Source organism: Mastomys coucha, unplaced genomic scaffold (genome assembly GCF_008632895.1).
Source record: "Mastomys coucha isolate ucsf_1 unplaced genomic scaffold, UCSF_Mcou_1 pScaffold14, whole genome shotgun sequence".
NCBI classification, from domain to species: Eukaryota; Metazoa; Chordata; class Mammalia; order Rodentia; family Muridae; genus Mastomys; species Mastomys coucha.
The window spans coordinates 2,690,190-2,714,188 of NW_022196896.1; the positions used below are offsets into that span (position 1 = coordinate 2,690,190).

General features: G+C 44.0%; 1 protein-coding gene across 1 annotated transcript in view; it reads left to right on the top strand.

Moving 5' to 3' along the window:
- Positions 1-23,999, top strand: part of Mob3b (MOB kinase activator 3B) — a 200,608-nt gene that overhangs the window by 61,229 nt on the left and 115,380 nt on the right. Inside the window, exon 2 of the mRNA XM_031366393.1 lies at positions 9,975-10,594. Within this exon, the coding sequence (XP_031222253.1) occupies positions 10,177-10,594 (418 nt within the window). The 5' untranslated portion in view covers positions 9,975-10,176. The remainder of the gene's footprint in view (positions 1-9,974; positions 10,595-23,999) is intronic.

Here is a 23,999-nt window from a genome sequence, read left to right on the forward strand (position 1 = left end):
TTGACCTCCCCACCCCCACCCCCACCCCAGCCTTTGTGGCTGTCCCAGGGTTGGCAGTTACCAGCGCTGGGCTCAGTTTTCCTTTGGACTTCTTGTTTTACCTGTCGTGGATGTGTTCAGGATGCTAGAGCAGATGGCACATTAATTATTAGTCTCTCCTTTCAGGCTTAGCTGCTTCCTACCCGTTGACATCTAAGAGGCTGCAGGGCTGGCTAGTCCGTTCTCTCCGATTTCTAAGGCTGTGGCCTCCTTTCTCCAGCAGCGACTCTTTTCTGATAATAGGGAAACTTTGTTAATAGTTTAGGGAGTTAGTTGTTCCTGCTAGAACAGGAGATTGCAGCTACCTTGTGCTTACTGGTTATGTACAGTGTAAATAATTTTAAAATTTAGCGTGTGAAAAGATTGAAATCGGAAGAGTGTTTTGAAGGATCGGTGGGAAAATGGGAGAAATATGATTTGATTTGCCCTGCTCTGCCCAAATTCATGAAATAAGTCATGTGCACCAGATCTTGGTACAGACAAAAAAAAGTACTGAAACGCTCTCACCATGATCACATAAACATGTATTTTTTACATTTCTGTGCACGCCTGTGTGCCTATGTGAATTTATGTGCACCACAAGTATCCCAGTAGGCCAGAGAGTATCAGATCCCCTAGCAATGAGTTACAGGTAGTTGTGAGCCACCCATTTTGAATGTTACCACTGAACCCAGGTCCTCCGCAATAGCAGGGTGTGCTCTTAACTCCTGAACCACATCTCCAGCACCATAAATGTATCTTAAATGCCGGGGAATACTGAGATTATATTGCTGAGATTAATATTATTTTCTTTGACTTGATCATTAAAAGCTCACCCAAATCAAGAGAGAAGGAAGCATTTGCTTTCTTATCCTTTCCAGGTCCCTGCTGCCTCCCTGCCCTCTCCCACCCTGTTCAACAACACCCTGTTCAACAACAGCTTTGCACCAAAGCACTTTCTATGACTTATATCACCCCAAGCTGTTAGATCTAAAGTTGTAGCTCCCGCTAATACCAGTCATTTGTGCCTGCCATAAACTGTTCTCCATTGATTGAAGTTCCCGTGGATCGTAACCCTTAATGTTCACAACACCTTGAAGAATAACCATCTTTATCTTTAAAGAAGGCAAAACCGAGGCTTGTAAAAGATGCCTTGTCTAAAGATGTAGCCAGCTGACTCAGGACCAATAATGTTGAGGGCTACCACTCTGTCTGCACATCACGGGACAACATGTAGGGCTCCACTGTTTTTCTCCTTCCATGATGCCAGTAGGTGTGAGCGTCCTCTGGTCTCTCTGTTTTTGAAACCTTCATCAGCCTTGTTGAGCAGAGATAGGTGGTTTCTTGTTGCTGTTCCTTCTTTGTTTCCTTTTAAGACAGTGTTTTAGGAGGTGGTCCTGGCTGGCCCGGGACTTGCTATGTATAACAACAGACTGTACTCACAGAGATCTGCCTGTCTCTCCTCCCAAGGGCTGGAATTAAAGGTGTGTCACTACACCTGCCCTGTGCAACAAGTTTGCATATTACGTCTTTCCGTTTTCTTAAGTATAAAATAATTTCTTAAGTATAATTAGTAGTAATTTCTTAAGTATATATATATATAGGATCTAGGTGTTGGATTGTGACGATTTAAATAACCAGTAAGTCCTCAATCAATGGTGCCTGAGCCTGCTACTTACTGTTATGTAATTTGGTAGAAAAGAATTTTCAGTATCCTAAGGTACCCGAATCTGTTCGATTCCTTAGGAATCATACTTTGTTTTTAAAATGAGCATCATGTTAGGAATCAAATGATGCCAAGATAATAGTAACCATGTTTAAAAAGTACCTACTGGGCTGCAGAGATGACTCAGCCATTAAAGGCTAGGCTCACAACCAAAAATATAAAAAGTACCTACTATGTGCTAAGTCTACCACCAAGAGTGTTAACCCTTTTGATACATTGGCACTTCACTGTCATCTACAATGTCAGGCTGTCACTCCTGTACTGGAATGTATGTGTCACATGGACCACAGGTCAGGCACACATGATCTCCCACCAACCTGCAGAAGCAATGGCCTTGACTGCCTGACAGCTTTGCCTGTGAATGCTCTTGACTCGGCCCTGGCCCTCTGAGCTGAACACTCTGCTCTTTTGAAAAACTCCAACTGCATTTTCCAATTTCCAGTCCTTCAGCCCATTTTAGCTTCTCTGCTTCCCTTCAAAGATCTCTCGCAGAGATTCCAGATGTCACACATCAGCTTCCCTCACGCCAGGAATAAAACTTTTCCAGCCTCTGAGACTCAAATCCACTTAGAATGGCCACGGGTAAACATGTCTGCTGACAGTTCCGGGAACTAACTTCCTTAGGTTTGAACGGTTTTTTGCTTTAAAGTAATACTTCTCTAGGAAATGGTTGTTGTTCCCTGTTGCAAAGACCAAGAGAGAAACGATAGTCGACAGTGAGCTCCATCTTGTTACCTGTAGGAGGTTCTGGGTAGTCACACTACCTGCTATATACCTATAATTTAAAATGTAGAAGTGCTTACATAAATTTACCTACCTTAATTTTTTTCTTAAGCCATTGTATTACCTCTACCTTTCATACTTATCTACCTTCCTCTTCCCTTGCCTAATACAGATACTGTGTTTTGAAAATATATTTTTGTAAAGCCACGAAATAAGTATTTTCCCGAGAAATGAAAGACAATGGAAATAATACATCAGGTTTTATGAACTTGAAACTTTTGTCCTTTCCCCTTTTCTTTAAAATGTCAATAAACCCATCAGGGTGGGAGAGATGGCTCAGCAGTTCAGGATACTCACTGCTCTTCCAGAGGTCCTGAGTCAATTCCCAGCACCCATGTGTTGGCTTACAACCACCTATAACAATCTTGTGGTGTGCAGACAAATATGCAGACAAAAACCCCATAGACATTAATTAAATGTAAATAGAATCTATCTGTGCTGGACATGGAGGTGCACTCCTTTAATCCCAGCACTTGGGAGGAAGTCATATCTTTGAAGATTATAGTGAGGCAGCAGTGTTACTCTCCTTATCTAACAAAACTTCGAATTAGCTCTGAGTTGGGATGTGAGGTGTGTTGGGGGTGGGGGTAGGAAAGCTACTTCTCCAATTTGCTGGTGTTGTGTGAAGGGTACAGGAGTACAGGATGCATAAAGGTTGATAGAAAGGAATCAATGAGCACATCCTACAGAGGAGCCAACGAACATCAGGTGTCAATTTTATAAGCCTACAGGGCTGGGACATGGCTCAGGAAGTTAAGAGTCCTTGCTGTGCAAGTATGAGGATCAGAGTTCAAATCCCCAGAAGCTTGTGGTGGTTTGAACAAAAATGGCCCCCATAGGCTCCTGTGTTTGAATTGCTGGTATACTTGATCCCTGGTTTGTAGAACTGTTTGGGAAGGATCAGAAGGTGTAACCTTCTTAGAGGAAGAGTGTCACTGACAGCAGGCTTTGAAGTTTCAAAAGACTTCTGCCACCTCCCCAGCCCTCAGGCTTCTGCCACCCTCTCCTCACCCCAAGACTTTTGCCATCCCTCTCCCCGCTGCCTTGTTGTGTTGTGTTTCAGGATATGAGCTCTCAGCTACTGCTCCAGCACCATGCCCGCCTGCCTCCTGCTATAGACCCTCTGAGACTAAACATGTTCTTTTACAACATCATGGTGTCTTATCATAGAAACAGAAAAACAATTAAGACACACAAATCAAAAACAGATATGCTTGTATGGGAAGTGGAAACAGAAGATCTCTGAGATTTGCTGGTTGACAACTTCCTTCCAGGTTCAGGGAAATACTCTGTCAAATAAGAAGGACCATGATAAAGCGGGACATTAGGTATCCTACTCAGGCCTCCGAGCACACAGGCACACATATGTATGTATGTATACACACACACACACACACACACATATGCCACCTCTTAAAACCTAATTTACTCAGTACCAACATTGTAAGAAGAAAAATTCTGGAATCTATTCCAGCCAAAGTGAGAAAGATATGCTGGTAGGAAGTACCCGACTTGTTCTTCAATTCTGAGACTGAAATTTTAGATAGCATCGAGGAATGGAGGACCCCACTGGAAAGGTAAGTGGACAGGTGTCTTGTCCCTGCAGGAGACTGGCATGCCTCTACAGGTCATCCCTAAGTAACGGGTCTATTCACATTCAGTCACGGGATGTGAGCATGCCAAGGCTGAGGCTGAGTTCCCCAGATGACTCAAATTAGAAGCTGCCACTGGGTTTAACTTTGTGGTTCTTGTTTAGTGCCAAATGTTCTTCATTCATGTCCCTTTATTTGTGCGTTCAACAAATCTTCAGTGAGGTCAGCTCTGCCCGCCCAGCGCCGCTCCAGCTTCTCAGATGCCAGCAAAAACAATAACCAGATTGTACCTCCTCTGTGTTTGGGGTGCTTGGAGGCATTTTTCTTGTGGCTTTTCTGTAGTGAATCGTCCTGTCCAGAGACATCCTCTGCCACCACACACTCCCGAGTGTTAACATTTATCAGCCTTGTACCTCTCTGCCTGTTGGCTGTCACCCTTCTGCCTTACCAAGATGGCCTCTAAGATGTGGTCACTGCCAGAGAAGATGCGTTTCTCAGGAGTCAGTGGGAGAGTTGTTTCATTTCTTCCTTTATCCCTGGCAAGGACTCTGATTTTTCAACTAATGAGGCAGAAGACATCAATGGGAAAAGAAAAATACAAACTTCCCTTGCCAGCGTTGCTTAGTGACCTTGTCAACATTGCCTCACAGCCCAATAGAGTTCTCTCCGCATAGTTTCACTGTGCATTTGTTTTATTGCTAAAGTTGATCTATTAAGCAGAAAATATGGAGAACACATGGAGCTGCTGTCAGTTTTATGCTGTTTATTTGGAATTCCATTTTTCTCTTTTCAAAGACCTGGGTGCTTTTTTCCTTCTTAAGTCAGGTGACACTCTGAAGGAATGACATCTGTGTCCACGTTAGTAAGTTAGGCTTTGGGGTAGGAAAAGCAAAAGTTCAGACTGAACACCAAATTGTGAGGTCTTCATAGACAGAGGCCAAATATTAATTAATTATGCACCCTAGACCTATTAATATTCAAAGAAGCCTTAGTAAATGCTTTTGTTTTTAATGAAATGGAGCAATCGGCTTCAGCTGTTTACTGAGAACCAGAATTATAACAGGTGCTATTCATAACAGAAATGTCTTAGCATTTCTATTCAGGGTCCAAAACTTATGACTTGCTCTTTTCTTTCTGGACACTAGACAAAGACAGAGAATAACCACTATGTCATTATTAGCCCAAGAAAGTCCTGGCATGTGGTTTCAGTGGCAGTAGCCACTCTTTATGTGGCATCGCACGGTGGTTTTTCCTGAGGCCTGGAGGTGCTCTGTTATCCAGATCTATCCAGATCAGAGCTCCCCTCCACCTACCCTCCACCCCACTCCCAAACCCTACCCCCACATCACCACCTGGCAAACAAAGCAGTTGAGTTGAAGACAGTTGAGCTCTTCTCATCTTCTTCCCCAACACACGCACTTTCAACTTCGTACTCTGTTTATGAAGCAAACTGTTGACAAAGCCACAAGAACAAGTGGATGTCGTCATCGCTTTAGTCAGCCAGTCAGGCATCCCTCCTACCTATGGCTTCAGGTGTTTTCTTCTGAGATGTGGATAAAGTGCAGATTTAGATATCCTACATCTGGGGTAAAGCCTGAGTCTTCATATTTGATGCACCGCATCCCCTGTGTTTACAGATTGGCAGCTCTGACATCATTTGGAGGTTGTCTGAAGTGCCAGACTTGAAGCTGCTACCTGTATTTAAACATAACCTCAGGTCTCAGTGTTAACGTGTGATAAGGACTATCTTGCCTGCTTTTTATAACAGTACTGGAGATTCAACCCAGGGCTTTACACATGCTGGGAAGGTACCCTGCCATTGAGTTACAAGTCCAGCCTTTTATTTGATTTAAAAAAAAAATGTTTTTGAGACAGGTACTTGTTAAGCTATGCACGCTGGTTTTTGGTCCTCGGGCTCAGCTTCCCAGATATCTGAGATCAGAAGCCTGGCTAGCTGTAAGTAACCATTGAAGAGGATGAAAGATTACCCTATGGACAGGATCTCAATGTAGATAGGGGTTGGAAAGGAAGCTCACATGCATCCACCACGCGCCCTTTTATTTAAAATTCTCTTAGGTCTCTACCCCAACATAGCTCTGACACCTGGAAAAATACATAGAAGGAACATTTAGTATTTGGAGTGTGAGGGATCTTTTTGTCATCCTTCCCAATTGCCTGGTCTTGATATATAGGGAACTCACCTGGCCAACAAGCAGACTCCTTAGAGCAACTCCACTGTAGATGAAAAACCACACCAGCAGAGACATTGTCCCACGTCTGAGCACGTCATACCAGAAGACCAGCACTCCTGTCAAATGAAACTAATAGTATCACATGCTCTGGACTCCCTTTTGGTCCTTGGGGGGAGCTGCGTGAAATGGGCCTGAGATGTCTTTGGGATTGCAAAATAGCTGCAGTAAAAAACATCATATAAGTCTCAGGGATGGAAATATATGGATTCAAGTCTTCATCTATCAACTTTCTAACTTCTGGCAAATAGTTTAACCTAGCTAGCACTCCGCGTGTCTTTGTAACTAACGTGCTCATGACTCTACAAAAGATGGGCTAAGGACTAGAAGTGTTAGGGAAGGATCCAGGGCAGAGTGGTGTTTCATCACAAGTGGCAGATTTGAGACCTCACTTGAGAAGTAAGCACTAGGTAAGGCTGCTGGTGCGCTTGACCACACCCTGACTTTTAAGTCCATGCTTGGGTTCTAAGTTACAGGCTTACTTAAGAGAGCCCTCTTATCGAGTGAGCCATCTCCCTAAGCCCAAGACCGTAATTTTAAACCTGATTAATGTTTGGGATTAAGGTTTATCCTTCCAGTCAGAGACTGAAATCTTGAAATCTGTTACTTAAGTACCACTGGAGAATAAAGAAAGAAAATCCCCCAGATTCTAGCAAGGTTTAGTTATTTTCTTTGACAAGCTTGTGGCCAATCACTTGAAACTTTGGGGGATTTGATTAGAAAGTCATGATTCTTGGGTTTCCAGCTAGGATGTCAGAGAGACACATTCTGGCATATTCTGTCTGTAAGAGTGGACATTATAGGCCCCAGAAGCAGCAGAATCAGAGGCACTGAGGGTCATCGGACTAGGGAAAAGAGGATGGCTCTAAGGGCCATGAGAGCTGATGGTACCCTTGTTACCAGAACAGAAGCAACCAATCTTCTTCGCTAAAGGGAGGGAGCCGGTGTTACTACTGTGCTACACAGAGGAACTGTGGCTGATTAGTGAAGCACAAGGAGAGTCTCATTCACCATTCTCCATCTCTGTCTTTCCAACTTCTCACTCATGCATTTATTCTGGAAATAACATTGTAAAGCTTCAAGTTTCTTTCTTTTCTTTTCTTTCTTTCCTTTCTTTTTCTTTCTTTTTTTTTTTTTTTTTTTTTTTTTTTTTTTTTTGGCTTTTTGAGACAGGATTTCTCTTCATAGCCCTGGCTGTTCTGGAACTCACTCTGTAGAACAGGCTAGACTTAAACTCTGAAATCCACCTGCCTCTGCCTCCCAAATGCTGTGATTAAAGGTGTGCGCCTGGCTAAAGCTTAAAGTTTCTTCAGGTTCTTATCATGCAAACTAAGCCTTCCTGGAGTTTCCCTTTCACTTTCCTCCCTCCTTCCTTCTTTCCTTCTTCCCTCTCTCCCTTTCCCCTCCTCTTTTACTGTGCACTGGGGTTGGACCTACAGTCTTAGGCATTCTAAGCAAATTTCCCACAATTGAGCTTATAGCCCAGCCCTAAGAAGGTTTTCATTTGAAAAGAGATTGCACATGTCTACACCCTAGCCAGTGAGACACTAGTGTTGATATCTACGGAGTTCAGAGTTCAGAGTATCCTGAAGTATGACTTCACTAAAGGTCTCAGGCAGGCTGTCATGTGGCTTTTTCTACACTGATCTTTTTGTGGGAGCAGGGAGTGTATGTTTAATGCCACATGAGAAGCTTTCCCAACATTCCAGGGGGAAGCTTTTGGGAAAAGGAGAGCCCCAGCCTATGGGAGGGGTGAGAAGAGACACGTGGTAGCAGAACCTTGACTGTGCTGAGCAAAGTCTGTAGAGGGAATCAGATATCTCAGGAAAAACGAACGGAAACTAATTTTGTCCGAAAATGCCATGATGAAATCTAATGCTGTTCATGCTAATTTAAATGTTTTGAAAAGATATATTTGGGGACATATTCCAGTGTTGATGACTTAACCAAGCCATGTTCACCATGTGGGGATGGCAGAACCCCTGCTGGATGTGAATGAAGCAGTTCAGAGAGCTCATACTCCAACCCTCTGGAACAGATCCTGTGGAGGCTGTTCTGAGGCCAGCCTCCGCTCTGGGCTCACTTTGTTCCGGTTTGACCCCCCTGTATTAAGGCCACAGGACAGCCTTCACCTCAACCCACTCTTTCTTGGCAGCTTTTGGGGAATATGTATATAAAACAGGACAGAGCTCTGGGTAGGGAGGGAGCTTCATGAACCAGTGAGAGAGAAAGGATGAAAGACATCACGGTTCAGAATTTAGGACCATGGTTTGGAATTAGTGCCTTTACAAGGACTTAGCAAACCAAACTTGGTGCCAACTGGGCCTCCTGCTAGCTACAGGATGCTATTAAGCCAGTAATTCTATCACCTAGAGAGAGATCCAGGAAGAATGATAATTGCCGTGTGTTTACTATACTTTCTGTGAATCTGTAAATCTTGCCAGAGGTTTGAGAGAGTCAGATGAAACAATGGAGAATATTAGGATTTCAAAGCCCCACTGTCCAGTCTGGCAGTCACCGGACTTGCATGGCTAAATATATTCAAGTTCATTTAAATTAGATTTTTTAAAAAAAAAAGCACATTTCCTTAGTTACATTGTCTGCATCCGAGTACTCAGCAGCAAATGTGGCCAGAGGGGGCAAGTTGTAGCACAAGCCCATCTAACATGGACACTGTCAGAGCAAGTTCTGCTGAACTGTGCGGTTCCAGAGAGGTCCAGGGAGGGATTTTAAGATCATAAAGGTTGGAGCATGGTGGAGGTAACCATGCTGTCATAGTTTGGGCTCCTCAGAAAGGAGCAACTAACTTAAAACCAGCAGAATTAAAATCAAGGGTTTATTTGATCAGTCCTGGAAGGACAAATGTATCCCAAAGGTAAGAAACGCAGCTAAGCTTCGGGAGCGGTAGGACCGTTTCCTCCTAGGTCGTCTGGAACTAAAGGAGCCACTTTCCCTTTCTTACCGATTTCAAGGCATCTCGGGCCTGTGCTGTTTCTGTTTCAATGACCACTGCTGCAAGTACCTCTTTCCCCTACTTCCCCTCTTCCTTTTCCTCGCCCACTTCTCCTTTCTCCTCTTCTTTCGCCTCCTCTCTTGTTCCCTTCACCCCCCACCCACTGGCTCTGCAGTCCAGCTCTCTCATCCTCATCCCAAGCTGACCACTTTCATCACATCTTACAGATCTTACAGACACAGACTCCCGCCTGGTTCTGTTTAGCCAGCTTGGATCGAGAGCCACCTGGTCCCATCACCTCTATTTGGGAGGAAAGGAACAATCTGTGTGTGCTTCCTCATCAGTTCCCCAAAAGGAGTAGATACGCAATAGGATTGAATCACTGGCCTCCACATTACTACCTTAGCATAGGATCACACAGAGAAGAGCCAGCAAAGGTAGAGGATAGCATCTTTTCTTCCTTAGTCGTCGTTTACATATTTCACAGTACCAGTGCCGTCCATTGGGCAGTAGCTTACCCTCCACATCATATACTTAGACCCACAGGGACCAAGCATAGCTAGTAATACAAGGTGGCTATTAAGCCTAAGCCTCTGTTAGTTTATAAGTGAAATCCGAGCACTCACAAGTTCCCATTTCTTTTCTGTCTTTAGGAAGGAACATGAGGATCCCCTGGAGATCATTCAAGAGGATGATGGAAGGCGCCATTTAGAGTAAATAGAGTAAAAACTACAGGCTGCCACACTGGGGCCTGAAGGTTGGCAGTGGAAAACCCTGTTGGGCTGTGATCTCTCACTCAAAAGTCCTAAGTGCCTTTTTGCTTCCTGCAAACGGAAGGAAGCCAAGGAGGAGACCATGTCCATCGCCCTGAAGCAAGTGTTCAACAAGGACAAGACCTTCCGGCCCAAGAGGAAGTTTGAACCCGGCACACAGAGATTTGAGCTGCATAAACGGGCTCAGGCATCGCTCAACTCAGGTGTGGACCTGAGGGCAGCTGTGCAGTTACCCAGCGGGGAGGACCAGAACGATTGGGTGGCTGTGCACGTGGTGGACTTCTTCAATCGCATTAACCTCATCTACGGCACCATCTGTGAGTTCTGCACTGAGCGGACCTGCCCTGTGATGTCAGGGGGTCCCAAGTACGAGTATCGGTGGCAGGATGACCTCAAGTATAAGAAACCAACCGCACTGCCCGCTCCGCAGTACATGAACCTGCTTATGGATTGGATTGAAGTCCAGATAAACAATGAGGACATCTTTCCAACGTGTGTCGGTAAGTGCACCACGGGCCTAGAGATTTGATCGTGTATCTTTTGATTTTTATTTCCTAAATGTTTTGTCCCATACCTCCCTGAGCCAAGAAAGTTTGCACAGTGTGAGTCCTATACTGTTTTTGAATACTAGATAGCACACGTTAGTGCTTCCCTAATCTCCATCAGCTATATATCTGAAAAAGAAAAAAAAATCTGATTGGAATGAGCGGAGGTCATCGACGGTCTGTCTGTGGTTTTGTGGACGAGTGGTGTACATTCCACGTGCTTGGGAGAATTGGGAAGAGGTTAGTTAGGTTCTTCTTGGCTTTCTTAGGGCTAGACTCCAAATCCACACAGTCTGGTAAGCTTTTTAGTTTTTGGCTAATTGACTTGTAAGGTTGCATTGATTATGATTACTGTTGGTATTATTATATTAACCCTTCAAGGTTATAAGTCACAGCTGGGCAGGGGTGGCACACGCCTTTAATCCCAGCACTTGAGAGGCAGAGGCAGGCGGATTTCTGAGTTCGAGGCCAGCCTGGTCTACAGAGTGAGTTCCAGGATAGCCGAGGTTATACAGAGAAACCCTGTCTCGAAAACAAACAAACAAACAAACAAACAAAAAAGATATAAATCACAGTACAGGAATCCATAGATTATTTGGAGCACAAGCACACAGAGGTTCATATCCTGAGGTAATAAGGATCCTGGTATTGTCCTTTCTTCCAGTCATAGACTATTACAGTTGCTGGCTCTACTGTTGACCCTGGTACCTGATGGACAGACTGGAACACTAGAAATAGAGATATTTTGGCTTGTTTTGTGCTATTAGCCATAAAAGATAAGGAAGGGTTCAGACTCCGCCTTTCTTTTCTCTTTGAATTGCTAGCTATTGAATTCCCATGTACAAACAAGCAGGATATGGAATTCATTGCTTCTTTATATCCAAAGCTAAATGGGAACGAGAGGAGTCTCGGGTCTCCATTGCAGTGTCTCCGGTGCTTCATCCCCGGAACCTGCATAGGCACTCAGAACCATTTCTAAGATGAGGGAGGACTGTGCTATTGGGATAGCTGAGATACAAAACTAACATGTGAGTGCACACGAATGCACGTGAAAAGCACACGGTGGAGCCTGTTGAAATCACTGTAGATGGAGAGGTGTTCTCACCTCGAGAAGGGATGTGTGGAAGCAATCAAAACCAGACACGAATGAACTGGGGCAGCATGGTGCATCTTGAAGTATTCAGAACATAAACCAGTTTGTCAGGATACTGATGCTGGCTTTGCCTTAACTTGTCTAGCCCCCTCATGCTTCCCTCTCCCGTACCTAAGTGTGAAGTATTGCCTAGGAGTTCCCCAGAAACTCCTATGGGCAGGCATTCTGCATCTCCAGAGTGGGAAACCTTGATTCTTATCTTCTGCACTTCTCATCTCACTCTTATTGGCTGCTTGTGATGGAAGGATTTTCCCCTCCAGAAATCTTATAAGCAACTGTCAATATCATATACAGAACATACAACCGCATAATGATATGAGCTTATTCTTCTGGTGTTGGCTCCTGGATGCTTTGAACTCTGGGTACTCCTGACCGTTGGCAGTTGCTGTTCCCACGCTGAGCTGCTATCTTAGGACAGCACCCTTGCGGGACTTGAGAAGGAGGCAGCTTCTGGACATCTGTTTGGGGAACTAAGCACCATAGGTGATTCTACACTTTGTTCTGGGAAAGCAGTGGATGTCTCTATATTCCCCTTAGAAAAAGGTTTGCTTTTTTTTTTCTTTCTAGGTGTTTCCTTGATCATTCTGCATAGAAACTGACTTCTCTGTTTCTTTGCTCCACAGCATTGATGTTTTGAGGAATCTTAATATGATTTCTCCTGAGAAAAAAACGAGTTTGAGAAATTCTGAGGAAGCTGAACTCTTTCAGCATAGGCTTCTCACTATATCAGTGTGCCTTTCATGAAATTCCAAGAAGAATACTTTAAAAGGTTTTTTAAATGTGTATTTACTTTGTGTGCTGTCTGTATGCATGTTTGAATTCCAATGAGTGTGTGTGTGTGTGTATTGTGTGTGTGTATGTGTGTATATGTGTGTGTATGTGTGTGTGTTAGTGTGTGTATGTGCGTGCATGTGTATGTGTGTGTATGTGTGTGTGTATGTGTGTGTGTGTTTGTGTGTGTGTATGTGTGTGTATGTTTGTGTGTGTATGTGTGTGTATGTGTGTGGTGTGTGTGTGTGTGTGTGTGTGTGTGTGTGTGTGTGTGTGTAGGTTCTTTGGAAGAACTGCCTCTGTCCTTCAACCTTGTGCAGCCCAGGATAGAACCAGTTTATCAGGCTTGTGGGAAAGTACCTTTTCCTGCTGGCTCCAAGAAAAGGTTTTTTAATCTCTGCATTTCCAAGTTTGATGTGACACTTTCTTTCTCTATAAAATATAATCCATTAGCATTTAGCATTTGTTTGTTCATTTAGACAGGGTCTCACTCTGTAGCTCTGCTTGTTTGGCACTTGATAGTAGGCCAGGCTAGCCTCCAACTCACAGAGATCTACCTGTTCTACTCCTGAGTGTTGGAATTAAATGCTAGAGCCACCAAGCCCAGCTAATATTTGTAATTTTAAGGAAATATTAATGTATATAGATTAGAGTTGTCAAAATTACCTGAGCCTTGTAATTCAAAATGCAGAGTCCCTGATCTCAAATGAAGGCTAAGAGTATAGTTCAATGGAGGAGTAATTGCCTGGCATGGTCAAGGCCCTGGGTTTGGCCCTCTAGCTCAGCCAAAAAATGTATCCTTGGAATGAAATCTCTCACTAGCCTCAGAAACCTGCCATTCTACTCTATCCTTAGCTTTTTAGATTCCACATGTGTTTTTGTGTGCCCAGCTCAGTTCATACATGATTCAGACATTTCATACACATTGTTGCAAATGACAAGAGAGAGAGACAGAGAGAGAGAGACAGAGAGTGAGAGAGAGAGAATGTGTGTTGAGACAAGCTTCCTGTGTAGGCCAGGCTAACCTGGAACTCCCTATATAGCCCAAGTTGCCCTGGACTGCAAATCAGTCCTGCTTCAGCCTTCCAAGGGATATGTTCACAAACGTGTGTTATCACACCTAGCTAAGACTGACTTTTAAGACTTTTTTTTTATTTATGTGTATGTGTGTGAGACTGCATGAGTTTATGTGTACCACATGTGTGAAGGAGTACACAAAAACCAGAAGAAAATGTCGTATGCCCAGGAGCTGAAGTTATGGTTGGTTGTGGGCTGCCATGTGGATACTGGGTAACAGAATCCCAGTCCTCTGCAAGAGCAGTAAGGGCTCCGGACCACTGACCTGTCTCTCCAACCCCAATTGCCTTCTTTTATAGACTGAAAAATATTTTGAGTACATATGCCACATTTTCTTGGTCGAAGGTAGTGCTGGTTTTGAAGGCATGAAGGGGTCATGGAAAGCTGCTGAGGAGTGGCACTAAAGTGTCCAAGCTGGAGTCCCCAAAGAGAACCCAGGAGAGGTTGGATCAAAGGCGTGCTCCACCACCGCCCGGTGATGTTGGTCTCTCTTAATCACTAGTTAAGATGCTGGCCAGCATCCATTGTCCCAGCAAAGCAAAGGTTTTACTTCAGCGCTTCTGGCCTCTTGTTAATCACAGCTGATTCTTCAACTCCAACCAACTAAACATCACATATTCTTCACATAAATGGCCCATTACAATCTTTGCTTCCCTCTGCAACTTCACAAGCCGGGCTTCTGTCTTTTGCACTGCTCTTAATATTCTTATCTTGCAAGCTTCTACAGAATAGTGAAAGCTCAACCCAGTTGCAGCAGACGCTGGTACCATGGAGTAACCAGCAGACACCTGTCTGAATTAAAGCTGGTCTGAACCTATATACAGAGATAATCTGTATATGCTGCAGGGGACAGAGCCCTTTGGATGAGCTCAGAAGATTGGGAGTGGATCCTAGACATTGGACACGAGTTTTTTATACAGTTTGGGTTTGCTTTTGCTTTGTTCAGATTGCAACTGTGCCCTGGTTCTCCCCTCTTGAAGTAAGAAGTATTTAGTTTTTCATTTTACAGGCACCCACAATTTGAGAGACTTTGAACTTCTAAAGTGATTTTGGAGTTTTAGAGACTTTGCATTTAAAAACAAAAGGGTCTTCATGTTTTAAAGATATTTAAAGACTACAGGACTTTTAAAACTTGGAATATTTTATTTCATGTTATTTATTAATGTGTGATTTAGGGGGTAAACTAGAAAAGAAAGGTTATGGCTAAACAGTGATGTTTGTGTGTAAAGCTGACAATTGTGCTGGCTAGTTTTATTTCACCTCAGCACAAGCTAGAGTCATCAGAAAGGACAGAGCCTCAGTTGAGAAAATACCACCATAAGATCAAGCTGTAGGCAAGCCTGTGGGGCATTTCCTAAGTTAGTGATCAATGGCAAAGGACTCAACTCATTGTAGGTAGTGCCATCCCTGGGCTGGTGGTCTTAGGTTCTGTAAGAGAGCAGGCTAAGCAAGCCATAGAAGCAAGCCAGCAAGCAGCACTTCTCCATGGCCTCTGCATCACCTCCAGTCTCTTGGTTTCTGCCCTGCCTTCCTTCAGTGATGGACTATAATGTGGAAATCAAAGCCAAAACTTTTTCTTCCTCAACTTTGGGTCACGGTGTTGCATCATAGCAGTGGTAACCCTATATAGGATACCCACTCAAATCTTTTGTCCACCGTTTGAATTGTTTCATACCATTTAGTTTGGATTCTTTATGAACCTTCTGTTTAAAAAGTCCCACCACTCTTCTATTGTAACCATTTATAATGCTTTTCCTTCCTGAGAAACAACCTGCTTTTCATCATAATATGGTTATCCACACTTTCTCTTTTGCTTATGTTTCCTTTGAGGTCCTCCTGATCAGACACCAATTGTGTGTGTGTGTGTGTGTGTGTGTGTATGCGCATGAGCATGTGCATATGTTGTTGTAGGACAACATGGGTCAACACTCCTCAGCTGCTGTTCACCTTTGTTTAATATAGGATCTCTCTTGACCTGGAACTTACCAGGTAAGTCAGACTTGCTGGACAAATGAGCTGCAAGTATACACTCATTTTTGTCTCCCCAACACTGGGATTAAAAGTATGTGCCACCACTCAGTTCTGGTTGGTTGGTTGGTTGGTTGGTTGGTTGGTTGGTTGGTTGGTTGGCTGGTTGGTTTTTGTTTTGACGTGGATTCTGGAGATCAAAGTCAGTTCCCACACTTGCAAGGCAAGCTTTCTCCAGCCTGGCTTCATGTCCTCTAGCTTGTCTAACGTGTCTCATTAGGAGACATCCAACAACCACGGTCATCAAGAGAGTTCATCCACTTCCTGCTTCTCTGTGCTTTGCTCTCCCGTGTTATTGGTGCTTTCTTTTAAAAAGATCCTATGTTAGGAGCACTTTCTCCAATGCACTCCACTTTCCCCTTCATCCTCCCCCAACGTCCATCCTACTTTCCCTGGGTTTTGATCTTTATGCCATCGTGAGGTTACTCTCTGAGAAATGACCAAAATGTGTGTCAGGATAAAATAAGAGTTTTTAGTCCAACAATAGATCCTGGGAGGCAGAGAAACCAGGAGATCTGCTTAGAATTAGAATCCTGGGCCTAGGACAGTGTTCCTGCCTGGGAACTGAGTTGGGTTCATATTTAACCTCCTCCCCACTGTGATCCCAGGAAAGAGAACCAGAAAGTACTGACAGATGTGAAGTCTCCACCCTTGGTTAGGTATTAAAAGATATAAACAGCTGTTGATCTCCACTGCTGAAACACTGAAGAAAGCCTTTCATCTGTGGCTAGATGCATGTTTAACTAGGAGCCTGTGCTAAGCCAGAAGTCAAGCTTTTTCAGATGAGAGAACACAAACAGATGTGGCCCCTCATAAGCCACTGTCCCCTCGCTCCACACTCCCATGAACTCTTTTCTGGCCTCCTTTGGTAGATGTCTCTGTTGAAAGCTTTAATGCAGCAGTGACTGCAGAAGCAAGGACCACCTCCCCTTTGATTCTACTTCTTTCAAAGACACATCCAAAACAGAAAACAGAAAGCCACAGGCTTAAAAAAAATATACTGTTGCCTAATTACAAAAATGTCTTCTCTGTTCTAGTTCCAACTTCCCTGCCTTTCTGTTATATAACGGGATTGAACATTGTAGATCTGATATTCAGAGGGGGGGGGACTTAGAACCTTTCTGACTTGTGTGTTTTGAAACCATCTTTGTAGAGGAGGGATAAGAGTAGGTAAGGCACAATTATATGATCTCACCCACATTGACAGTTTTGGAATAAATGCGAGTCAGCAGGGAAGCTTAGTGAGCGTTAGGGAAAAGCAAACTCGTGTCTGCCGAGCCTGCTAAATGCCTGCACTGTAGCTGCCACTGCCACTGCTAATTTTCCTTAGTTCTTGCAAAAGCTCCATGGAATAGCTATTACATTCTAGCAGCTAGGAGCCTACGGGGCTTTCTCTGGACCGCACAGATGACACTTAATTTAGGAGTCAGTGTGAGCTACAGCGGCCAAAGTCTATTCACTTTCCATACACTGTCATTCAGAAGATATATTGCTAGTTCACATGCTGGAGGACTCTCAACCAATAGCTTTTAGGAGGAGGATTAGGATGGAGAAAATGTCCCAAGTCTGGTTTTTTTTTTTTTTTTTTTTTTTTTTTTTTTTTTTTTTTTTTTTTTTTTTTTTTATTGTTGTTGTTTTGTTATGTTTTTATTTTTGGTTAAAAATGACTGGCTCTTACTCCTTTAAAAAAAAATAGCACTGAAATGTCTGGAAAATGCATTCAGTTTCTGCAGCTGTCCTGTGCTCCATTCTGAGACTGGACACAGACCAATCCATCTTTGGTCCATTAGGACCCATGACTGCCAGTCGGTCCTTACTCATCCGCTCAGTGACATTCAGTGTGTGTTTACTGGGTGCAGGCTTGGGATCAGGCACCCAGTCAGCAAAGCAGGCAGAGTTCCTATCCTTGAGCCATTTACATAACACCCAGATGTCCAATTATTCTAAAGCATCTGCATATCTTATATCTTATTAAGTGCATTGTGGACATAGTTGTATCCCTTTGACCACCCGTTTCACGAGACTCTATCTCTCTCTTTTTTTTTTTTTTCAGTACTGAGGATCCAACTCAGGATATTAGGCAAGCATTCTCCCAATGGAGAATGGCTACATCCCCCACCTGTAGATTGTTTGAACCAGTCTCACATCAGGCTAGTACTGAACTTATTACGCAACTCAGGCTGGCCTGAAACGCATGATCCTCCTGCCCTCTCTGAGTGCTGGGATTAGAGGCATGGACCACCATGGTCACGTTCAGTTCCTACATCTGATTTCATCATCTTCCACACTACCAAGACACAAATAAGAAAATATATTCACAGGAAAGGGCATCTTAGAGTCAGGATTTGAGAAGTTAAACTTACGATCAACATTTAAATTTTAACCTTTTATTTCCTATTTTTATATTGTATGTGTGACCTGTATTTTTAAATCTACATGTAAGTCTCTATGAAACAGACAAGATGTATGTGGATGTATGTGGAGAAAGCTCCACTTGGGTTTAATCAGCTAGCTCTGCTACTTACAAGCTGCAGTTGTAGTGTTATTTATAAACTATTTCCATTTCTCTGTTTGTACATCAAGGTTTATAATTCTGATCTCATGAGGTTGTTTTAAGGATCAAATGAGGCAAGGGGTGTTGGGGGGCAGGTGGGTGCATCACGTTAGAACCTAGGACATAAAAAATATTGAAGATACACAAGTGCTAGTCGTCTCTCCTTCCTCTCCGCCCCCCCTTTCAGCTCTAATCCTTCTCCCTTTCCTCCCCTCCCTCTCCCCACTCTCCAGCTATCAACCATACTCATGGAAATTACTAGACAATTCTCAAACAATATCTTCAAGAGTAATAATACAATTTATAGACTCAGCAAGATTTATAGTTTCTGTCAGTCTGTGTTGCAATGGTGAGGATCATGAGTACTTCAGGGCATCTTTTAAAGGCTTGGGGAAAACTTCAGGAGTTAGTGACTCCTGACTTTAGGGAAGAGCACCTGAGTCTTTGGAGAAGTGACCACGAGTCTGGGTCTCTCGCTTGATTTCCAGAAAACTCAGCACTAAATCTGCCTATGTTCAGAATCCTATTAGTTAACCTCAGCAGAAGGTGAGTGCAGGTTAGCCCAAGAGTCACACCCAGGATAGGCCACCGGTTAAAGCCAGGGCTAAGCGAGACACCTCTGCTTGCATACTCTGAAGGAGGGGAAAGTGCTGACAAAGCATGCCTGCGGCTGTTGGCTTTGTTTCTGTTTTCCTGGCTAATCACCTCCAAAAGCAGACTCCCCACCCCCACCTCCACAGCCTTGCGGATGGGCTAGTGTTCCCAGAGCTTTGGCAACAGGACTTACCTTTGGGATCTGGTAAAGTGTTTTGCTCCCTAAGAACTTAACTAGTTGAGGGGACGCGGCATGAAAGCTGCCATTTTCGGAATACATATTGCTCCTGTTGTACACTGTCATTAACCTGGGAAACCACATAAGAACAGAATAGATTGCCGTTTCTCGTAAGACTCAAAAGCATTATGTTACTTGCACAGTAATTCATAAAAGCAACGTAGAACACATTTGGGGCACCTTGTAGTCCCGAGGTGACCCAACCTCAAAACCCATGTTCTCAACTATGCCTGCATCTCCTGTCTGTAGTGTTCTTTCCCGAGAATCAGCAACATTCTTGGCTTACTCCTGACTGTTGTGACTTCTTCTATATGGAATGCTTAGGGAGAGATCTGAAGACAGCCAAAGCCCTGTGTTTGATGCAGATTATACTGAGAACTTTAACACAGACATTCTAAGATCCCACTCCTTTAAAAAAAAATGCCTCCTTTGCATTCTGTTGCTACCCAAGTTTGTTTAGTTGTTTGTTCGTGGATAACATGCAGAGACAGCTGAATGCACTCTGCTTCGATTGGCCACTAGCCATTATAGAACTGATGGTCTGCTGTCCCATCCCCCATGTGGTGAACTCAATACTGCAGGCCACTTGGTGGCTGAGTTAATGAGGACAGTGTTAAATAACCACCCCCACTCAACAAATCCCAAAAGAGATACTTCAGAAAAGGGCTCCTGCTGTGCTAAGAGGCTGAGAGGAAAAGAAGTAGAGAGATGGAACCCAGAGTGCCTGAAGACCCCCCCTGGAAACCGAGGCTAATTACCCGACCTGCACCGAGCTCTCTCCATTACCTGTGCTATGTAATTTTAATGGGCGTGTCTCAGGTGACACTCCGTTACTCCTTCCCGCACCAGCTGGGAAGGGAAACGGGATATGCCAGACACTTAAAACTCAGGCCATAACTGAGTGGGGATGTGCACATCTGCTGCCTTTGCCCCATTGCTTATTAGCTAGTTGGAGCCAGGGCATAAGCAAGGCTGTGTTGTGAGGGTCAGCAGTATATGGAGAGGCAGCCTGACATTTGAAGGAGCATCTGCAGGACCCTAACAACTCCAGAGGCCTTCCGTCTGCTGGTCACCAGTATTCAGAATCCCCGTCCTTTACATAGTATAGAGAGGCTTCTATGATGCTAGCCCGCCTCAGACTTCCACGTGGGACAAGGTTCATATGCTCTGCGCTCCAAATACCTGCGTATATGCTGGGATGTGTTAAATTTGAGGGCCTCTGCAGGGGAGGCCTTGCCAGTGCCTTAGCTTTAAAAACTCGTGTTAATTTCAAGCTCTGATAATTGGTAAAACAGGATCAGGTTTCCCTTGAGTCTTCTAGTAAAAGGATGCTGTAGGAATTTGAGAATGGGCTGTCTGGATCTTAGCTAGCAACCTTTACTAGCCAAAGTTAAGTGTCTCCAAGGCTGCTTCCTCCTCTGTAAAATATCCACAAGAACACCTCCTTCACAGGACTATTGGGGGGTATTCAGTCTCGGGCTGCCTGGTAAACAGCTGCCCACGACGTGGGACACAGAGAAGATACACTCGGAAGTTAGTTTCCTGGATACCACACAGTCTCAGTGATCAAAGGGTCAATGGGGCCAGCTGTGGTGCGCGAGCACAGGGAGAAAACTCAGTTCTCTCGAGCCTTTGGCCGCTCAGCTGCAGAACCAGAAGGAGAGGCAAACATCTGTGAGACTGGATGGCTACACTTGGCTTTCACAGCCTGAAGCAGGAACGTCCACAACCGAACCACACAAGCCAGCTCATAGCCCTCCGACCTCGGTCCCTGTTACAGGAGGCAGCAGCCGCTGAACACAGTGCATGACATCGCCCACAAGGGAAAGAATTATTCCCATGAAAATGTAAAATGATTGGCAGGTACTACTAAAGGAAAGAGACAGCCCTGAAAACGGTGAGGAAGTGGCGTTTGTGACTTGGCTAATATTTTCATTTCTTTTTAAATTTATTATTTGTGAGTGGATGCTGGTATGTGTGTGGCACAGGACATCTGTGGAGGTCAGAGGTCAACTGGTTTGCCTCCTTCCACCCTTTGGGTTCCTGGGATCAAACTCATGAGGCCAGGATAGATAAGCTATTTTCATTTCTAAGTTTAATATTGAACGAAAAGTTGGTCAAGAATTCTTTCAGTATGCAAAGTCCTTTTAGCATCATGTTTAATTGATCCTTAGTTTGTGCTTTTAGAAATGAGAATGTGTGTCTTTAAGACAAGATGAACTGAAGAAACATGGGCCTTTCTCAGCATCCAGCCCAGGTGACCAGCAGTAGAGAAAAGTGAGGAATTATGGGATATGTTCCTGCAAGTAGTCAGCCGTTCCTTTTGTTTTCCATTTCCTGTGTCCTGTAGACCTAGGCAGCAGCTGGTTCTCCCTGGCCTATGGTCCCAAGGAAGGGACAGAACCTTAATTCCTAATGACAGTGCCATGTGACAGACAATGCACCATGATACCTGAGAATGACTGCCTTCAGCGTCACGTCAGTTGCCACGACTACCCTGGCCACCAGGAGCCCAGAGAGGATCCTGGGACTGTTGTTAGTTATCTAGTGTTTACCTGCTATGGCCTTCAGATACACCATTCATCATTGGCTTTCTCAGTGGAAACAAAAAAAGGCCTACCCTGAGGGCAACTGCCTTCGCACATCTCTGGAGAGAAAGATGAACAAATATTTCAACAACAGAGAGCAGCTCCCTAGGAAACCATCTGTGGGCTGTAGCTGTCAAAGCACAGGGTGTGTTCCCTTTGTTTTTCCAGAAGGGCTGGACAGGTTAAGGGCTCGCCTTTCATCCTGGGATCTCCTTTCCTTCTGTGTTATGGGACCTCAGCGTCTCTAAGCCTGCCTCCTCATGTGGACAAGGGGCAGTAAGAGCAATATGCTCTTTGTAATACTGTTAAGACATGGTACATGTCAAGCACTTCGTGTGAGAGAGTTAAGTGCTGAGTCAATTTTACCTTCACTCCCTTCTCAGATGACACAACAAGGTAAGACTCCTGATTTACTGCAGGTCATGCTCTTAGTTATTAAGGAAGTTTTGCCTAAATTTATTTCTTTTCAAACTGAAGTAAAAAATGAGGAGTGTCACCGTTTCAGTAAGCTGAGGGGGAAAACCCTTTCACATCCATTAGGGCTATCACTTCCTCAGAACTTCAATATCAGCTGACTGTAGTAGAGTAATTTCAAAGTTTACAATAGAATAATAATGTCACTAACTTGAATTTACTCTCACTCTTGGTTCACTGGTGTGCTAAGCATTTATATATATTTATATATTTATATATATGTCTGTGTGTGTGTGTCCCCCTTTCAAATGAAGAAACGTAAATAAGTTTCTTTTTTCTTTTTTTTGGGGGGGTGGTTCAAGACAGGGTTTCTCTGTGGAGCCCTGGCTGTCCTGGAACTCACTCTGTAGACCAGGCTGGCCTTGAACTCAGAAATCCGCCTGCCTCTGCCTCCCGAGTGCTGGGATTAAAGACGTGCGCCACCACTGCCCGGCTGTAAATAAGTTTCTTTACAAAGTTGCCTTTGTAGGAAATGGTTGACCAGGGTTTAAAATCCAGACTTGCCTAACTACAAAGCTTCTAGTTAGAATGACATTATAGACTTTCCTCTCTCAAAAACAAACAAACAAATAACTATCACCACCACCACAACCACAACAACACAGCAGTGGCCTGAAAACAAGTGGGATCAAGTAATATCTTCATCCTCCAATCTTCTGAAACTGGTAAGGACTGAGTGAGGGGGGAGCCATTTCTTCTCTGTCCGAGAATTGTAGATCCACTTTTCCACATACGTCTCTAAAGGATGAACGCACTCACAGAAATGCCTTCATGATCATCTTGAAAGAATTCACCTTCTTCTCTCCAAATACTCAACCCAAATGCTCCAATGGAGGGTGAGGAGGTTGAGGAGATCACGTGACTGTGGTGTAGCTTATGCTTTTTCTTCTCATCCGCCCAAAGATGAGAACAGGAAAAGGCAGGTGTTTCCATTCACCAAAAATTAGATCCAGGGTTACAAGGTGTGTAGAGCTTCTTACGGAGGCTTTGTTCTCTTAGAGTATTATTACGTGCCTTTCTGACGTGGGACTCGGGGGTCAGGGGAAGGCTCTCATTGATTAGCAGTATCTAGACACATACAGTTCCTACTTTTAAAGGCTGGTCCTTGACAACTCAGGAAGAAGACCACACATACATATAGTGGCACCCCAAAGTACAGCCTACTCTTATGGCGAACAAACTGACATAATTCTGGGCATGACCAGGAAGCATATAATAAAGCCAAATTGAAAAGTCATTTTCCTATGATAAGTCTTGAAATCTTAGTGCTTAGTCCTTGAGGCGACTAAGGAGGTATACATTAGGTTATCTGGAGAGAGGACATTGAGGACTGAATGTGCCTGGCTGGACTAACTTCAACTACTTAGTCAGAGATCAGAAATGTGAAAATCTGCAAAAGAATACAAGACAGATACAGTTGGTACCTGATAAATTCTGCTACACCAGATCTTGAAAGCTTGAGAAAGTTTAATGTTAGACTTGCAAAATAAGGGAGTATTTGGAATAAAAAGCATAAGCTGTAAGAGAGAACTGTACAAATGAGGAGTTATATGTCTGAACTCTGATCTCAGCATCATTTACATTTTAGGGCAATTTTCCCGCTATAGAGCTTGTATCAAATACTCCTCTGCTGTAAGGTACTGTGGAAAGAACGGACAGGATGAGCCCTGCTGCCTCCCACTCACACTACCTAGGGCTAGAGTCCTCAACAGGATTCCCCCTGGACTTGCAGCCTCAGATAGGGTGGGCCCTGCTGCCTCCCACTCACACTACCTAGGGCTAGAGTCCTCAACAGGATCCCCGGACCTGCAGCCTCAGCTTTGCCTATGAACCTGTGCGACGAAAAGTTAGTTATACCATACGCTACATTCCCTGAGTCAGAA